Source organism: Cydia fagiglandana, chromosome 1, assembly GCF_963556715.1.
Source record: "Cydia fagiglandana chromosome 1, ilCydFagi1.1, whole genome shotgun sequence".
Taxonomy (NCBI): domain Eukaryota; kingdom Metazoa; phylum Arthropoda; class Insecta; order Lepidoptera; family Tortricidae; genus Cydia; species Cydia fagiglandana.
The window spans coordinates 5,986,935-6,006,886 of record NC_085932.1 but is presented as its reverse complement, the minus strand read 5'-3'; the positions used below and the strand labels follow the sequence as shown (position 1 = coordinate 6,006,886).

At 37.4% G+C, this 19,952-nt stretch overlaps 1 protein-coding gene across 2 annotated transcripts in view; it reads left to right on the top strand.

The window, feature by feature from the left end:
* Positions 1 to 19,686, top strand: part of LOC134680166 (uncharacterized) — a 50,592-nt gene extending 30,906 nt beyond the window's left edge. Inside the window, exons 5-8 of one of the 2 annotated variants that reach the window (XR_010100433.1) lie at positions 1,934 to 2,112; positions 2,519 to 2,584; positions 5,222 to 6,266; positions 19,380 to 19,686. Coding sequence is in view for 1 of the 2 variants with exons in the window: in XM_063539242.1 (XP_063395312.1) it covers positions 1,934 to 2,112; positions 2,519 to 2,584; positions 5,222 to 5,313 (337 nt within the window). In the remaining variant the exon portion in view is untranslated. Of the gene's footprint in view, positions 1 to 1,933; positions 2,113 to 2,518; positions 2,585 to 5,221; positions 9,135 to 19,379 lie in introns of those variants that run through there. The other variant, XM_063539242.1, reaches the window with a different exon arrangement.
* Positions 19,687 to 19,952: the final 266 nt, after the last annotated feature.

Sequence of the window (19,952 nt, the reverse complement as noted above, 5' to 3'; positions counted from 1 at the left end):
GTATCTATAAAAAATAATATGTACGCTTTATTGTGCAAACTATAAGTAGCTCAATTTTGTAAAAGGAATTTGCTGATTTTTAGTAGGTAATAGTTACTGGAAAACAAACGAAGTCTTCGTCCGCAGACATTTTTATACCTACGATCAATGGCGATACCCTATTTAAACGGTAACAAAACATTACAATCGAAATTTTGTTGTAATCATTACTAGTAAATGAGGTAGGTACTTAAGGTAGGCATGTCACGTATTTTATACTAAAACCACAATGAAACCAAACGTAACACTTTTAACTTTTGCCATATTGTTATTATTTCATATAATATTTGCCTCCGAACAATATGTTTCTACATGGCTATCCGTAGAAGCATGTACAGCTCCGGCCCTGCCTTACGCTAAAGTTAGCCCATTTGATGTTCACGTTGAAATATATAACGACAGCCAAGGAGTAAGTTACCTAAGAGGATTCTTTGATGTAAATGAAGATTTCAAAGAAGAGCGACACAACGCTTATATGAAATACGGATTTGAAACACCAAACGGTGTAGAATGGCTGTATGAGTTAAAAAACATGAACTGTAAAAGCTTCGCCGTTAGAGCCATATTGAATGTATTGGGGATTTCTTTTTCTAAGAACTGCACGCTGAAGAAAGGAAAGTACAAAATAGTAAAGGTGGATGTAAACAAATTGGAGCACACGTTTCAAGGCAAGATGGCCAGGAGGTATGGCGTGTATGTGGCTATCGTAGCTTTCAACAGGGAATTGCAGACTTTGACTTGCTGGAAGGCACGAATCAACGTTCAACCATCTAAAGATTCTAAAGGGAAACATTAAATAGAACTGAGTGAAATAAATGAGTCGATTTTATTTGAATATCCTTTAGACATTTTACCTATTATTCTAGTTTGAGCTCCAAATCAAACATAAGGTAAGGTTAAAACTACAAAGGACATGTGATACTGACAGCAACCTTTTATCTCACCAGACAGATATCTAGGATACCTACACATTTGTTTTGTATTGAGCAGAACGTCTGAAAACTATAACACAATTGTAGAATAAAAGAAGTATCGTTTTCTAGGCATTGAGACACATTTCTTGCCTTTTACTAACATATTAGTTTGTCAGACACATCTGTGGCCTAGTACCTACAGGTTGTCCTGCAGGCGTACTATGGATGACTTTATCCACGTGATAAAATAACCGTCACTAACACCGCGTGATTAAAGTGACGGACACAGTTTTATCACGCTGTCACGTAGACAAGAACGAACATCATATCCGTACTTAAATTGTATTGTATCTATAGAAAACATCTAATTCATAAGATAAGTGTCACGGAAATTACATTGTGTGCAAATATATGTATATTTTTATTTCCTATTCAAACCCAAGCTGTGTGAATTCGACTTATGAAATATAATAACTGTATACAGGATGACTCACGTTAAATGATTCACTATGATGGCTTTGGCCAGAGTTGATAATCGCGCCATGTGCGCCATGGTGTTTTTAAGTAACTGAATTGTCGAATTATAGTAGTATAGTCATATTTTTCAGCTAGTAATTCGAAGTCGGGGTCGGGCCGTGCCGGTTCGGTGGGAATCGTACATTATTCTTAGAATTTTACATCAAATTTGTTATTAATAACTAACTTTCTCGCAAAAATATGTCAAGTATGTGTATGTGACTTAGGTCCGTAGAAATAGATAATTACCTACCACATTTGCACACAAAATTTAGGTGTAACACTGGAGAAATTAAATACGCAAGATGAACGGGAAGGTGCAGTGCTTACTTAAGGACGACGATACTCGTAGACCGGGTCGTATGAGTCGTATCCAAGTCGGAGCTTCCGGCGCTTACTGTTCTATGACATGACAGGCAATCACGTGATGCTTTCCTGTCATCCTTTAATCTCTTTGTTCCCAGAATCCCACTAAAGCAGGTGGAAACCCGAACGGAGATGGACTCGTGGGGCATGTACTCGCTCACCAGCACAGCCGTCGTGCACGATGACGACGTACCTCGGCCGTGGGAGCAGTTCGTGTGTCTCCTGACCCTGCCGCCTGCCAACTATACTACTAATCGAACCACTTTGTACTACCCAGGTGAGTGGGTCAAACAGATCACTGTGTTACGTTCTTTCCTGTGGACATACACAAAGTTAAGGGCTATAAAGGTTAATTTTCTTATTTAACCCTAACCCACGTAAAAAGGTCCTCCTTTTATTTACAGAACTATGATTAAATCATTACTTACATGCCCACAAGCTGTTAACTATTGCCCACAGGGAAGAAAAATGTACAGTTCGCGCGAACACGCTAGTTTTCTCTCCTGTCCACAGGAAAGAACGTAACACAGTGATCTGTTTGACCCGAGTATAGTGGAGTAGTCTCAGTTATCTGTCTCTTGTGTAACATTTTCTATCGGTTAAAAGCGTCCGGATATGTTGAACATGGCACGACGATATAAATTGAAGGTGTTGTAAACTTGTAAAGTAACAAAATGTTTCAGGTTTAATGCCAACGGCCTACAGCGCAGCTATTGAGGTGGTGAAACCACAGGAGAGGCACACTAATAGTAAGTAAACATGATTATTCCTAAACCCTTAGAGATCGTTTTCACATTGTCAGCCTTGCTATCAATTGCGGATAAAACTATAAAGAAGCAAAAAACCTAAGATTTTCACATACCTAAATTTTTTTGTATTTTGTTCAAAAGAAAGCGTTAATGTAAAAAAAACTGGTTTGATGCCATAGGCAGCTTTTTTCACCAAGGGTCATCCGACATCCGATATCGGAACGGACAATGTGAAAACGCTTTTAGTCTAATGCTACTGTGGATATGCGGCACGATAGAAATACGTGAAACGTTCTCTAAACCTCCATTCACCATTAAATTCCATCAAATCTACCAAGAAATGTCACTGTCACAATGACATCTGTCAACGTCAGTATGACGGATCAGATGTCACCAACCTTTTTGTGATAATGTAAAATATAATTATCTAACTGAAGGTAAAGAACGTACTTAATAAAATCCCTTTTTGTATGGAATATGGAAGCTACGTCAAAATATAGACTCCATTTTTTATACATTTACTGAAACGCAATCAACGACATTAATGCAGGGCTTTCGTTAAATGTGTCGCCTATATTTCGACTCTTAGATATTTTTTTATTTATATAGTAAATATTTATAGCGGAGAGAGAAATATTCTCCTTCATGTGAGAGGGACCTGCCACAGGTTCCATTTTGCTTTCGTAAAATCAAAACTCACGTTCGCGGTACAAACTTAACACAGTATTAGTATCAACAAAAAGAAACAACACAAACTTAACGAAAAACTTAACAAGAAACAAAAACTTAACAAAGGAAATCACCACGACGGGATAGGAAAACATTCGAGCGCTCAAGACAGACGTCAGGGCTATAACCGCGAAAATCGAAGTTCGCAAATTGCGGGCATTTTTCTCTGTCACACTTATTACGCCTTCATTGGAGTAAAAGAGAAAGATCCCCGCAATTTGCAAATTTCGGTTTTCGCGGTAGCCCCCCAGATGCCGAATGAAGTGACAACTTGACTTGACAAGTAAGTGTCATGGCCTCCATAAATCCATCATGGTACCCATAAGGCCGTTTTACACTATCCTGTACTTGACGTTTTCGAATTTACGTTTTAAGGTATAAAATTATACGCGCATCGTAAGACGATAATGTTATTGTATTAAAACGGAATACCAAATGTTGATTACACCTGAAGTGTTACCAATTCAATACGAACTTTTCTACCTCAAAATAGTTATAATTCAATATTAATTTATGGGACAGCTTTTTTTAGAAGACTGATTATTTAAAATAAGCATTTAAATATTGTTTTTAAAATTAATAGTAAATTATTTACTTATGTGCATTCTTCCGCTGATAATATATTTACTATTAATAAAACGTTTCATTTTACTGGCAACACAGTGGTAGATTTGATGGAATTTAATGGTGAATGGAGGTTTACGGTCATTCGATTATAACTTCAGTTCAGTTTATTCGATGCGGTCTACGCCAACTACTTCCTGGATAATGGAGCAAACTCAGATTATACGCATTTAGGACCAAATGAAGATAGTAAAATTATTTCACGCAAGCTGGGAATGTGGGAATTAATTAATCTAAACGTTTTTTTGTGCTAATTTGACTGGCCTATACGAGAGTCAACCGGCGTAAAGGCATCGCAGCAGTAAAAACATCGTATTACGATAAACGTTTAAGTCGATTTTTATTTGTAATAATAAATTATGTTGTCTGAACGTCATTCATTCCAGATATATACAACTCGTTTTACTTCTATAATAAAACATGACATGAAAAATACATGAAATGGTGAACACTTATTCTTGTAATGTAATAGTTATTTGTTTTACAAGGGGGCAAAGTTGTGTTTAACCGCTCGTGCTAATATTGATACCCGAGCAAGCGAAAGATTCCAAGATTAAACCACGAGCGTAGCGAGTGATTCGAAAAATGGAATCTTGAGCGTTGCGAAGGTTTCAAAGCACGAGGGTTAAACAAAATTTGTCCCCGAGTGAAACACGAAATTTTTCACCACACCAACCCGAAGCAAATATTAAATGTAAAATATCAAACAAAATCAAACCAAATCGAATCCAAATGAATGTTATTAAATTTTTATTATCCAAAATCATCATTTAAAAGTCAATTCTACCAGCAAACATAAGAAAACAACTTAAAATTTGCATTTTATTACTTTGCCTCACATATGAATAAAATGCAAGTTTGCTATCAGTTTTTGAAGTGCAAAGTAAGGCTTCCCGAGCTGGTTTGGTGAAAAATATTTTGATAATATACCTTGATTGTGCTTTCCTCTTGTCAACTTTTTCTGATGTTCCCATTCTGGATATTGACATTATGGTATAGTAATTTGTTTCACAAGGTGGTAAAGTTGTTCCCATCCCATCGTTTGACTTTTGCGATTTATTGATTAAAGTTAGGAGCGAACACCAAATTGAACCAAAATGGCTGTGGTTAACATTAATTAAATTGCGAAAAAAATGTTTTCTAAATATAATGTTAATATCCAGAGATTCCGGAGAGGAAAATGTCTACCTTTGTATAGGGTAGCAGTCACGTGACATTCCTATTCCTCAGCATTTAAAATAACCTGCATTGATTGTACGATTTAATTATTATCTTTTATTACAGAATGCCCCGCTCTGAGAGATCATCGCGACAGCTTCACTATTTCAGTGCTGCTTCTGACTGTTTCATATTTAAAACTTTTTAAACTCGTTTGAATGTCAAAGTTTTTTTATAACTAAGCCCTATTTCTCTGACTGTTTTTAAAATATGAATTGTGTAATTGGTCAGGTACTGTTGTTAATTTATTCTATGAATGGTTATGCAATGTTTGTAATGTTGTGTTCAAAATTTAACAATTAGGTAAAAAATATGTCTGTAAATAGTTTAAGTATGATGTGGCCTGTAATGCAGGCAAATTACTGAATAGGCAACCAGCAATTTCCTTTTAAAGTTTGAAAATTTGTTAAAAAATGCAATATAAGACATAATTAAGGTCCGTATTTTTTTGTTTTAATTCCAAACTAAAATAAATCTTAAAAACGTATACTAAATTGCTGTATGCACCTATAGTTGTTTTGGCAATGTTCCGGTGATCCATGAAGTTATTTTATGACAGTTCAAGATATAGTCTAAATACCTAATTTGATTACGAGTATACTTAATCAAATTAGGTGGACTATAATATGGGACTATACTTGGATGGATTTACAGTATATACAACGGATAATGACAATGATGACAGTGTCCGTCCTATTTTAATCTTATGGTGTTAAAAATTGACACTTTTTTTATCACGTCGATAAAGCCACCCATAATACGCCTGCAGGTTCGGTTTTTGAACCATCTTTTTGTTAAGTACACTTGTACAGATAATTTAATTGAATTTTGCACCGTGTTTAAAAATTTCATACAGCATTCTATTAATAAATTGGGTAGGTATGCCTTTATTGCGCAAAAATTGGGAGATTTTTCTTTGTGCCAAATTTTCCAAAAATACACTTATATTGAAAATATTTATAGCTTGCCTAATTAAATTAATTTGACGACGTCAATGTTCTTTTGTAGGCAATATCTACCTACGCTTACTGTTTATTCCTTATATTTGAACTCTTGGTAATATGAATATCCAGAATAGGACCTTAATTAAAATTGCAAATAAATAAAACGAGTAATATAGAATAGAACAGAAAGCGTTTATTCGTGACAAACAATTAATAAATAAAACAACAGGTAACACAATATCACGGTCACGAAATATGATTAGCTACAGTCAAGGATAATAGATAGTATAGAGGGCTATTGCGAAAGTAAATTTTGTAGTCACGGTACATTTACTGCCATCTATCGACACACGATTAAAACTTAAAATATAATTGGAAATGTATTAATTAATCAAAATATGTGTACGGATAAATGATTTTTAATTTTTATTGTTCCATACTGACCCATGTTCTTTCACTGATGTGTTAAAATTGTTAAATATCAAACGGTGTTGTCAACGCCATTTAGCCGAGAATTGGCCAAAGGTAATGGCGCCATCTATTCGAGAATAACTTTTTCTTGATTTCTGAGGCACGTTTTTTTCTTAGACTTTATTTATCTTATACGGAGTTATATATATCTCTGCTACAGTCCATGCTGAACCTATAAAATGTTTATTTTTCTTCTCTTTGGTGGTTATCAGAAAATACAGTGCGCTAAGCTTAACCTCTTGTCTATATAAAGTTCGAGTTATGAATGGCTTTATCCACGTGATAAAATAACTGTCACTTTTTAACACCGCGGGATAGAAAGTGACGGATACCGTTTTATCACGTTGTCTCCTAGATAAGAACGACCAATATACGGAGTGACCGAATATTTAATCTTCTTTTTTACTTTTTTCCGAGAGCGAATTTTTCTGCTCTATAGAACACAGCCGAGGTTTGAAGACAACACATATGAAGGTTAATGCTTTATCCAAAAATATTTACTAATGCCATTAATAACGCATTATAAACGAATCAAGGCACAATAGTAACTCGCTATATGATTTACCGGCTCCGTAACTTTGTACAAAATAAACTTACATCGGAACACTGCTAATAAAAATTTCCGTCTCTTCTTTTGGAACAACTGGATTTTTAGGCGTTTATTTACGCTCTACCCCTGTCTAAAAAAAACCCCACACTAAGCCCCCATTCGCACGGGAGCTTTGTTAACGCGCGTTAAAAAAGCGTTCGAATGGCACAAATGGATACATGTGTATTTATTCACACGATGGCGGTGGCGCTTTTTATTAAGCGTTGCTGGATTTTCGACTTTTAGCCTTGGTCGTTAAGTCGAATTTAGAGTATGGACAGATTCAAGCGCTTTTTTAACGCGCGTTGAAAAAGCTATCGTGCGAATGGGGCCTAATAACGTCTTTCGAGCGTCGGGGTCTAGTCAGCGCTATGGAAAATGGTGTCGGTGCGCAGTTGCGCCAACGCGCAATGTCGCGTCGAGCAGCAGCCATAGAGTTGATTAGAAGCCGACGCCGGAGACACTATTAGTATGGGGTCTCTAACGAAACTCAAACTTTTCTAAATCCTACCTAAATATGCTATCAATGTCAAAAAACTGAATGTCTCTGAAAACTATTATTTTAAGATTAAATAGTTGCAATATAATTTTTATTACAACTTTGGAAGAGTGCGTTCAACACACCCTACGACGACATGAATGACAAACTAACACGTTTTTTCAATGTAAAGTAATGAGTTCTTGTTGTTCGTCTGTATTGATATTCTCCGAGTGTTTTAATTTGAAAACTGAAGCCTTTCTCATTCAGTTCCACAGTAAAATCGAACAACGGGAGTCTTTTTATTTCAGAAATCCGATAAGAATTCCTGAAAGGTATTTTGAATGTTCTCGCTGTTCTGTAGGCCGATTCAGTTTTTCCAATTTGTTATGGTTTTGATCTTGATATGGTCATACCCCAGATTAACGGATACAATTTGTTTAAAATAACTAACGCTTTTAATTACTAATAATGTATACTTCAATGAAGAGTCACATATTTTAGTATGACTTAGAAATTGCTCGCTATCGATATTGATATTGCTTGAATCGATATTTAATTAATGACTATTTAGCACTGGTACGTTTTTGTGTTAGAAAAACCGACTATGGTTATGATAGTAGCTTAACCCTTTACCAGGCTAAGGGATATGTATTTCCCACATACGGCAAACACGTGGTCTATTTCCGATGAGTAAGACTGGTAAAGGGTGTTTAATGACGCGACTTCAAGCGCATTTCTATCGCACCAATCAGCGAGAGCTATCGACATAGGCGTACCCACATGAGGCAAGGTGGGGCAGTTGCCCCACCCTGGTCTCTGACCATAAGCTAAGAATTTCTGTTTCAACCGAACCCTGTTACAACGTACCCAGCCTCCCCTACTTCTGTCCCACCCCTTAAAAAATGCTGCGTACGCATGGGCGTACGCCATGGGGCTATCGTCAAGGTCTTTACCACAAGATCAAAACCGTAACAAAATGTTAAATCACAATTGGTGTCCTGAACTCAGAATGAAATAAATTAATAAAAGAGATGTTGCATTACGTGCGTAGCAGTAACAAAAAATGAAACAAAGCCTTTCGTGTTTTACTATTTAAGCAAAATAATTTATTTTTAAGTACCTAGTGATAGCTTTCGTATTTTAATTAAGTTAATTTGAAGAGCTTTAACTATATATATGTACATTAGACAAAAGATATCGAGATGACCAAATAACTAAAATATGTATACGATAGGTTTCTACTTGCCATATTATTCCGTCGTGTCATACTATACATATTTCACCGTGTCGTATTATAGGTACAATTTTTGGTTGAATCGATGTCTTTTAAAAATTGGCGCAACACAAAGCACTTATATGTGTTTTAGAAATGAATCTACTAAGATTCCGTTAATCAAGTAAAATTTTAAAAGGAAAGTTTAAATGTACAACACCTTCTGTTAACTTTCGATGTAAAAGTTTCGATAAGGTTTAATAAAGTTCATATTAAAATGGCGTGGAGTTTGTTTTCCTTTGATATATCCTTATCTTTTTATTTTTATTTTCACCTTTAAAGAAACTTACTAAAACCCCGGTTAAAGAATTTTGCATGCCATATTAAGGGGCCCACTGATTATCAGTCCGCCTGCAGTCTTTGCGATTCAGGCAGCCTGGCGTCCTAGGCCAATAACTGCCACATACATAAAGGGACCCACAGATTAAAAGTTCGCCGGACGATTTCAGCCTGTCAGTTGATCGGAGCTGTCAAATTTTGCATTTATCTGACAGGCTGATACGTCCGGCGGCGAACTGGTAACCAGTGCGCCCCTTAAGCGATTATTGCTTGCTGGCAATGGCCTGCTGCCACCTCTGCAACTACAGACTAGCAGTTGAGAGTCGTCAGTTTTTCGCCGTATGGTCGCCCGCTAGCAACGGTCTGATATAAGTTTGCCCAGAGCTCTATTCATTGACAGTTCGCCGGACGCTATCTGCCAGTCAGTTAATCGCAACAGGCCACTCATTAACAGTTCTATTTCAAACCACGGACTGTCCGGCCGATATCTGCCGGCGCTGACCGAAATCGTCAAGCCGCCACACACTATCGCGATCCGAAATCTGCAGGCCGAACGAGAACTGTTCAGTTAGTGTGTGATTAAAACCAAAATATGTTAGTGTGGCCTATTGCGATTAATGACAGGCTGATATCGTCCGGCGGACTGGTAATCAGTGGGCCCCTTTAGATATATTGTTAACTACAGAATAAGCGTCCTTTCTTTTGTATAAAGGGACCCGCAGATTACCAGTTTGCCGGGCGATATCAACCTGTCAGTTAAACGCAAAAGGTGGCAGTTTCGAGCAACTGACAGGCTGATATCGTCTGGCGAACTGGTAATCTGTGAGCCCCTTAAAATATAACTTTGCAAACTTTGGGACCTCATTAATAGTTTCTCACTGTGGCACCTTACACTATTGAATTTATACTACTATCTCATCGGAATAGGTACATGTATATTTGTCTCTATCCACCTACAGTGAGATGCAGAGAAATGCTAGCAGTTTGAAAAAATATTATCGTTCAAGATTTTTTCTTAATCCCTACTTACGTCTCAATCGCTAAATGCAAATGTAACTCTGCCTGTATGTATGTCTGTCAGTCAGTTCATCTGTTACTTTTTGACGCTTAAACCGCTGAACAAATTTATATAAAGCTGGTATATCTAGAGATAGTTGGAGGCCTGAGAAAGAGGTGAAAAAGTGAGTGAAGTGAGGCTTAAACGTGATACAACAAACGTGTTTGTTTGCCGTTTCTTGCTTAATGAAATGAAATGAGTTTTTTTTTTGATTTCAGGGAACTAGTGGCCCATGCATAAATACCTTAAAACTAGCATACATATCAAAAAATATATTTTAAAACTAAACACTACAAATCACATTATGGCTGCGATGCATTACGCAACCCCGCAGTGTCAGGGAACCGGCCGCGAAACCGCCGAAACTTGACACCCTTCAGCCAAAATTGCTGCTTGAAGGTCGCTAGATGTTCAGTCGGAACTCGTAATAATTCCTTCTCTACATAGGTAAGAGCAGTGAACACATTTTCTAATGAAACTCCATTTGTACCGTCCTCATTTTCACTAAAACAACACAGCAAACGTCCCATCGGATCTTTGATTAGAAAGTCTTAACACAAACAAGAGTTTTGTAATTGTTTGAGAGCCCCCGCGATCGCGCGGCAATAAGGAGTAATCAGGGCAAGTTAGTACAGTTCGCGATAAGTCTGTAATAGCCATAGACTAACATACGTAGATTCCGCTTCATAAAAAGCGTAGGAGAGATCACCACACATAACGCGCTTTAAAAAATACTTCGTCGCGGCCACAGCCCGAAGTCCTAACTGCATCAATTTATAGAAAAAAGGAAGAGTATGTATTGGTTCCATTATATTCCACGACTCTTCTCTTTCCGCACAGGCTCTAATACTTTATCCTAAGGTAGCCTCTAGCACCAAGCAGAAATATTTCATTGATCGAGCAGATAGGTACCTACATATTTGTAAAATTCAGAAACGTGAATTAACGCAACTGATATGAGCGGCTTTTCAGTTAAACCATTTTAAGTATACTGAGCTCCGGGATCCATTAATTTCTTCACCAATTTCAATATTTAAGTACAACATATTTTACACAGAGCCTCATGACATGAGGCAATCTCTTAATATTTGTTGATATATACACAATCGCGCTCTCATATTAAATTGGTGACACTGGGGGCCTAGTCAAGATGACAATAGTCGGAATAGACGTCGGAAATAGACTAATCGAAACTTAATGTATGGGAACAGTCGCGTGACTTATCGTAGCATCTATCATCCCGATACATTTTTTGTAGTTTGGCATTTGTCGATGTACGCTTGCCTCGGCTACCCTCTGGTCTAGTTAGTAAGTGATCTCTGCTAATAGCACTCCCGCGGAAATGGGGTAACGCGGGCAACAGAAAACACGTCGCGCGTACGTGCCCTGAAATGTACGGACCACGGGTTCCGATTGGTGCGAGTCGAGTTGTAGGGTGACCGGGGTAAATTCAATTTGAAATTCGAAAAAAGGAATCGTTGATAGAAAGTGCCAATTAAAAGTAAAATAATATATTTAAATGTTTTTTTTTTTCAATCAGCGTTTAGCGAGGCTATGTCAAGTGGTGTTATGTGTTAGTTTTAAATGTGCGTACCTAGTTGCAACTGACCCTTCGAATTTTTACTCTTTACTTCGGTTTGACCCGCAAATTAGACTGACTTATGTTCGCTAGCGTGTGCTTAATTTACTTCAGGGCTCTCCAAACCCCGGCCCGCGGAGCGTTCCAATCCGGCCGGCGATAGGCTCCAGGGATTCAGCCCTAACAGCCGCAACCAGACCTCCCGACGGTGGCCCGCGCGAAAGTTTCTGAGTTTACAGCCCTCTGATTTACTTTCTATGCATCTCGCTCGTACTGGTGTATATTCGTGCGAGCGAGATATATAGAAAATAAGTTATGCAGAAGTTAGCGAATATGTCAGTGGCAAGCTCGTGGTAGCCGTGGTTCGACAGAGTTTTGAACTCGCCCGTTCTCTGAATTCGACTGGAACGTACCCCAAAATGTACTGGATGTAATACAGATGACACGCGGCCCGAAGCAGCAGCGAACCGGGGACATTATTATTTTATGTGCCACCACGTCGAGCGGCGTTACCTACAATAATCCATACAAAATGCATGGACATCGAGCGCTGGGACAAAGTACAGTGAGCTTTTACGGCGAGTTGTCTTCTCTAAGTGACAGAAAAGGGATCGGGAGTAGATAAGTGTGTTTTGCCATGGCCTCCTAGCCTACTCGGTACTGACCAAAGCCATCAAAGTTGTCAAAAAATTGTAAGTACCCTTTAATTCGCCTTTTAGTAACTTCGCCTTAGCATTAAATCATAATTGTACAATAACTTATACCATGGCGACTGGGGGTTTAGTAATTCAACATTTTGGATTTGCAATAAGTTTTAGTATGATTTTCATAACAAAATGATATGGCGAAGTTGCGGAAGGGTGGCGAACTGGCGAAGTTAGGGTTTTTCTAGATTTCGGTAAGTTTCCACAAAGTTCCGAATAATAATTTCCTTCTCAAAAGGGCAACTTCTAAATAATTAAATACTTCAAATAATTCTTTGCTTACTGCTTTTTCTAAGTTACTTGAAAATCATTGGTATGGTTAGATTTTTTAAAGTTGTCTGAATTTTTTAAGTTGACTGTAAGAGCATTTGGGCACTTAAATAAATCTAACTCTACTAAAGGGAAAATTTCAGGTTCCAGTCCAATTTCATCTGTATAATTTTACATATTTGAATCTACATCAAATCAAATATTTTTTACTGAAAATACAAAAATTACCGCCCGATCGAACTTTAAGGTACGTCAATTAATAGATCTAGAAACGATATGGATTAGATATGATAGTGTCAAATGTGACGTTTCTTCAAACAAAAACGTCACTTTTTGACACTTACACATCTAATAAATATCGTTTCTAGATCTATTAATTGACGTATCTTAAAGTTCCAATCGGGCAGTTATTTTGTTTATAATAATAAAATTGTAAATATTAAAAGATAAACGAAAATGCCTATGAAAAACTGCCGCCTCAGGCGTCGAGATTAATTGAACACAGAACATTGAGGTATCGTTAGCAGTCGGCTCAGTTTGTTGCACAATTAATCGTGTCATTTATTTTACAAAGACAACGAATTGGTTTATTTTATATAAATAAGTGCCTATACAATTCACCGACGCGAACCTGGACATAAATTAATGGTACATTTTAAATTATTAACATCGGCCGGTTTTGCGGAGGCATTTACGTACCAGTGCTGGTGATTAATTAAATATCGACTTAGAACGTCAGTAAGCAATTTCTAGACCATAGTAAGAAAATGTGCCTCATCATTAAAGTAACATTATTAATTAAGAGTTTATTCTTATTGTTTTAATGTAAATATTTGACATTGCCTCAAGTCAGTAACAATAATCAAAATGACATATTTATTAATATTATATAATTCAGTTCAGTAGGTTTCGTTTACAAAATGATTTCGGGGTCGTGTAGGAAGACAACCAGACATCATACAGAATTCAAGGATAAGCCTACTGATGTTGTTAATTATTGTTTATCGCCAGTAATGATGATTATTTTTAGATGACAATTAGAAAAAATAAAAACATTTTTGCATACAATTTGGTCACCCTACTCAATGTGACGTCTTGTCGCTTCCATGCAGGGTATGTCAAAACTCATAGGGTGACCATGATTACTTAGTATAAAATTAATCTTACTTGAAAATAAGAAAAAAATAACTAATTGTCTCGTAATCAAATAATAACATATTCTTGAGATAATGTGGTGATCCACAAAGTCATAAAAAGTAGTTCTGGATGACGACCCAGAAATGACCCTGTATTAAAAAAACACATAACATAACGGTTTTGTCTTACGTCATAATTTTATCGACATCAACTTACAGTAAGTTTCACTTTCACCCCGGGCTTTTTAAACGTCAAACTAAATTGCACCCGTCAAACCCCGGTATGATCCAAAATGAAGTAAACGCCGCTCACCAGCAAACAAAGCTAGGTCTTTCTTCAGTAAGATTTCGGATTTCCAAGCTTCCACTAGTTTGGACAAGTTAATTCCTGTTTTATTTATCAGTGTGTAGCAGCGAGTATGATCCCAAAGGAAATGAGCTTTTGCAAAAGTCCGCAAAGCTTTTGGGGCAGCACTGATTGCTTTAGGGTCGGAAGTGTCCGCAAAAGTTTTACTAACAAACTGTTTAAGTGAAGATTCTGTTCTCTGACCAGGTACCGAAAAAAGTCACACATTTTTTCAAGGATGTACTTTATCAAGTCGTACAAATTTATTACGTTGCCAAAAGAACAAATATACCTAGCTAGACGTGTTTACGGGCTCGAGATATATTCAGATAGTCATTTCTAGTTTTAAAACGGCAACAGACCACAACTTACAGATAGTAGGTATTTATACATATAATATGAAAATAACAAGGAATTTCTATCTAAATAAGTCTCCTTAACACACTCTCTTCGTGTTCATATATTACAAATACAAATATTTATTGATAACACCAATGTTACCTATATGTATGTATTTCTGTCCACTGATATTTTCGATCTTGGCCGTACTTGGCTGAAGGGTGCCAACGAGATATACAAGTCCTAAGTGAAAAATTCGTAACTATAGTAAAACTAACTTCGGTCCGCGATCTCGTCCGCGTAGAACACGTTAAGACGAAACAGGAGCTGAGTTTTAAATATTTTAGGTAAATATGGTGTCTCGCTAACGGAAGCGGCTCCTATGCCACCAGTTCCCCCGCTTAGTAGTAAATTGTAACCCCCCTTGCACCTCTTTAGTAAAAGTACCTGTACCATAATTAACTGTTTCCTTTTCTAGGTCAATGACCACCTATGTGACACATTTAATAGAAAAATCCCTTCAGCCGTTCAAATCTCCGAACATATAAACTTTCACATTTATAATATTAGTAGCATTTGAACGTCTGCTAGCGCCTCTTTTCACGTAAGTGGACAATATGGGAGCCTTGTCACGTACTGTCATTAAGACAAGGGTAATTTGATTCCTCACAATGGACGTCATAAAGAAGGGTCAAAGTCACTCAAAGGGCAATGGGACAAGCTCAATGAATGGTCAGAGCAGTCGGAGAATCGACAGTGACGGACAATAAGGGATGATGACACATGTTGAATTATAATATACTTATTTCTAACAATATCTTGGAATATGAGCAATTTATCTCGACAGGACACTTAAAATTATGGAAATTATAAAAAAAGTACAAGACCTCTAAGTTTCAAACTTTAAGTAAGTATTTTTTCACCACTCCAGAGCGGCTACCGCGAAAACCGAAATTCGCAAATTGCGGGGATCTTTCTCTTTTACTCCAATGAAGGCATAATTAGAGTGACAGAGAAAAATCCCCGCAATTTGCGAACTTCTATTTTCGCGGTTATAGCCCTGCTCGGATCGGAAGGCTTACTTTGCACTTCAAAAACTGATAGCAAAGTTGCATTTTATTTTAAAGTTGTTTTCTTATGTTTGATGGTAGAATTGAATTATAAATACCTAGTAATTTTATCTGCGAGTATCTCTGTATCATTGTGTAATGTGACTTATTTTGTAAATAAACAGTACATAGCTACTTCGTGTATATTTTCATCATTTGCCATGGGGCCATCTGTTACACCAATGTTACATTTATATCTAATTTAGTTATAACGATTGGCGCGTTCATTGAAATACGATTGTTATCTCGGCTAGCCGCTGCAGTATAATGCAATCAAATTGGCTCAACATTCAATACCTGCAAAGGGTTACGCCAGTGTCGATCAGGGCGTTGACATGTGAGCTTTAAAGGGAAAACAAAATGTCACAGCCTTTGTTCGTAACCGGTGACTTTGCAGACCTTTGTCGGGGTAAGTTGTGTCACCGGTAGATTGACCTACTTGTTACTTCAACCCTCTGACCTCGACATATGGACGAGAGCCACAGTACACTCCTAATCTGTTCTGACGAAGAGAACAATAGATCAGCGAAAACAATTAATTTCTTATGAGATATAAATGGGCGTTGATATTGTTATCGACAATCAGTAAAAGTCCAGCAACAGAATGTTCAAGACTCGAGAAAGTCAGAAAGCGCAGAACCCTCACTGCAGCCTCCTCTAAATCATACCTAGCCAACTCTGTCGCGCTTAGCGTAACAAGTGAAATGTCATTCAATTCTATAATTTGTATTTGTACGATATGTTCTACAATTGAAATAGATTTCAAAATGACAGATCTTATTTACCAAGTTTAACAGAACCTTAAAGCGCAAGGAAGAAAAGTAACTTGCTGTCAGTAAAAGCCCTGTTTTCTGAATGGACTTTTTTCCTTAAAAATCCTACTGCATTCTAATATGTGCTACATTTTCTGTGGTCTGGGTTATATATCAAAAGGAAAAGTGTGCTGTGGGGCTGACTTTTGTAAAACTTTCATTCGCAAGGGCCACTTGCAAAGGATTTTATGAGTCACTCTCGCTGGAATAGCTCTCCGCCATATTTTATAACACTGGCGTCTCGCAGAAATAAATTTTATTGTAGCTGGGTTTTTGAGGAACGTATGCATTATACTTTGAACTATTACGGCGTGTGGAAAATACTTCAATGGGTAAGTCATAAAAAATATTAACAGTTAACTATCCCGATATTTAGAATGTAGGATTATCTTTCTGAAATTGATAGGTATTTACACCATACTACTGTGTTGGGTAACACAGGCGCAGATTTAGAGACAAATTGTTTAAAATACTTATTTAGAAAATCATTATAGTCTACGAGTGTTACGCCCATCTGACTTTACCATAGAAAAGACTCGCTCGACTAAATTCGTTTCTTCAAACAAAAACGTCATTATTGACACTGATATATCTAAAGGGGTCCACTGATTAACAGTCCGCCGGACGGTATCGGCCAGACGACAGGCCGATACCGTCCGGCGGACTGTTAATCAGTGGGCCCCTTAATGCATATTATTATCGTATCTAAACGCATCTTAAAGATGTAGTTTAAGAGCTCAAACGTTGTTGTAATTTAATCTAATAAACCAAGGTCAGTTAATTTAAGTATAATATTCTAGCTTAACCGGAGCTACATGGGCGCTACAAGACTAAGGGGCTAGTTGCACCAACCACATTTAACGGACTGATCAACGTCAATCAGCAGTGTAGTATGAAACTGCCCATACAATAAAATTTAGCGAACGCTTTAACGGTAACAGACGGTTTGGTGCAGTCGACCCTAAAACTGTCCGCATTTTTTTTTCTGCCTGGCAGAGTAGACGCACACATTCCTATTTTTATTAAATTGTCATCACGCCAGCCTGTATCGATGTCGCGTTTAATTTCTTTGGTATGGATGTTACTTTGTGAAATGGTTGCGTTGGTTGATATTCCCGGTTGTTTGATAATGTTTCATAATATATAAAAGAGTAAAATGCTGGCATGAAATTCTGAAAGAATACGACACAAATATACGGTCCAAACGATCTTAATATATTGATTAGATAAAGTAAAGATTGTTTAGGTAAGCCAATTTTGGTAATGTTTAGTGTAAAACACATGAATTTGGTTTACAGTTCTCTCTTTTGCTAACACAGAAGCCTTTTGCAGTCACAGAAATTCCCTTAACGTATGCCTTTCTGCTGAATTTATTACCCCAGTAATTTATGCAGTAATTAATTGCTAGCATTTGCAAAGGCGACTTGGGTCAAAGGGAGCCTTTTGGACTAGGAATATTTTAATTAACACTAATTCACCTCTCTGAAGTCATGCTACCATACATTTCGTTTGAGTTGTCTCTAAGATACTGAACTACTACGTAATTAAGACGTGGAGTGCGCCGGGGTTGCGGACCCGTCCATGTTTAATAGAAGAGCAGTCTCATATCATAGCTGGAGAGCTGGTAACATTTTAGAGTAGGTCAAATGAGGCAAGCTGAAAAGTCTGATATTTCTATCAAACTCTAACTCAGAACTAAGTCTGGCTGCAGGGTAGCGGAGCTAAATCCACCCTTATATTTTAATAGATTTTTTTTATTTGCTCAAGTAATGTTCTGGCATATTCTTATTATTACTTTTAGGTGTTTCAACTTACATTTAGGTAAAGGTATCATTATTTATGGAATGAGGAGTTAAATATCAGAATGGAAACTCTACAATAAATCCATTAAACTAGATTTGAATTGCTTTCCGTGATTAAAGAAAAACTTACTTCGAAAGTAAAATGGTCTAGACCAGAAACGTGTAACTTACTGCACACTTCATAGTTCATAGATAAAGTGACCCACTTTCAAAGCGTGAGATATGAAAAACCTATTAAAGGTTCAAGCTATTGTGACACAGCCTTACCTAATAATTCAGTGTATGTATTTCCAGTTTGACAGTTCCCTGCCGAATAACTATCTGAATTTAGACCACGCCTATTATCAAATTCGTTTTGAAGTTTGACGTCCCAAATTGTGATTGAAATCATAAATAAAATGCTATACTGATTGTTGTATGCTCACAAATAAATGGCAGTTTTAGCACAGGCTAGAAACAAGAAATAAAGAAAATATAAACAGTAAAAGCACTCGAAATGAAAAGCCTTCATTTTAAAATCAGACTCCGTGTGCTCACACGGCAAGCATCAAAAAACAGAATAAGAACACGTTAAAAATCCAATTACTATTTTCATTTCCATTATTTCTCTCAATCTCGAATATGACGCTCGTTGGACGGGACTGTCGGCTCTATTTAGCCAGCTATTAGTGTTATTTTGGTACAAAACGCGTGCAATAGATACGAGGTTTGGAAGTTAAGCCGTAAATTTGGGGACGAATCGTTGATCGAACGTAGGCTGATCATAGCAGTGGAAGCGCTGGCCACATTTCTACTGCCTACGCCGCAGACGACTCGAACATAACCACTAATTGTGACCTCGGGTTACATCACACAGTGGCGTGCAGTGCATACAAAAAAAGGTAGGCACTAGGGTAGGCAGTCCATACAAAATGACCAAAAAAAAAGTTGCCGATTTTTATAGTTTGCGTTACATTCCTTCAAGAATGACTCTTCTAGAGCCCGATTTAAGTCTTATCTCCACTGCACGCCACTGCAGTCATCACAGATATAGATTATGTAAAAAACCCGGGCAAGTGCGAGTCGGACTCGCGCACGAAGGGTTCCGTACCATAATGCAAAAAAAAAAACAAACAAAAGCAAAAAAAAACGGTCACCCATCCAAGTACTGACCACTCCCGACGTTGCTTAACTTTGGTCAAAAATCACGTTTGTTGTATGGGAGCCCCATTTAAATCTTTATTTTATTCTGTTTTTAGTATTTGTTGTTATAGCGGCAACAGAAATACATCATCTGTGAAAATTTCAACTGTCTAGCTATCACGGTTCGTGAGATACAGCCTGGTGACAGACGGACGGACGGACGGACGGACGGACGGACGGACGGACGGACAGCGATGTCTTAATAATAGGGTCCCGTTTTACCCTTTGGGTACGGAACCCTAAAAAAGGACAAGTTATTTAAAAAAATGTATTTTATTTTAGAACTCTACTTAAGACGAAACGGGAGCTGAGCTAAAAGTCAATTTTGAGATTTCAAGCTGAATATACCCGTCGCTCTGACGGGGCGTAACCGCGGCGTGAGAGACTGTATTTGTGTGTGTAATGCACGCACACAGACGCGTGC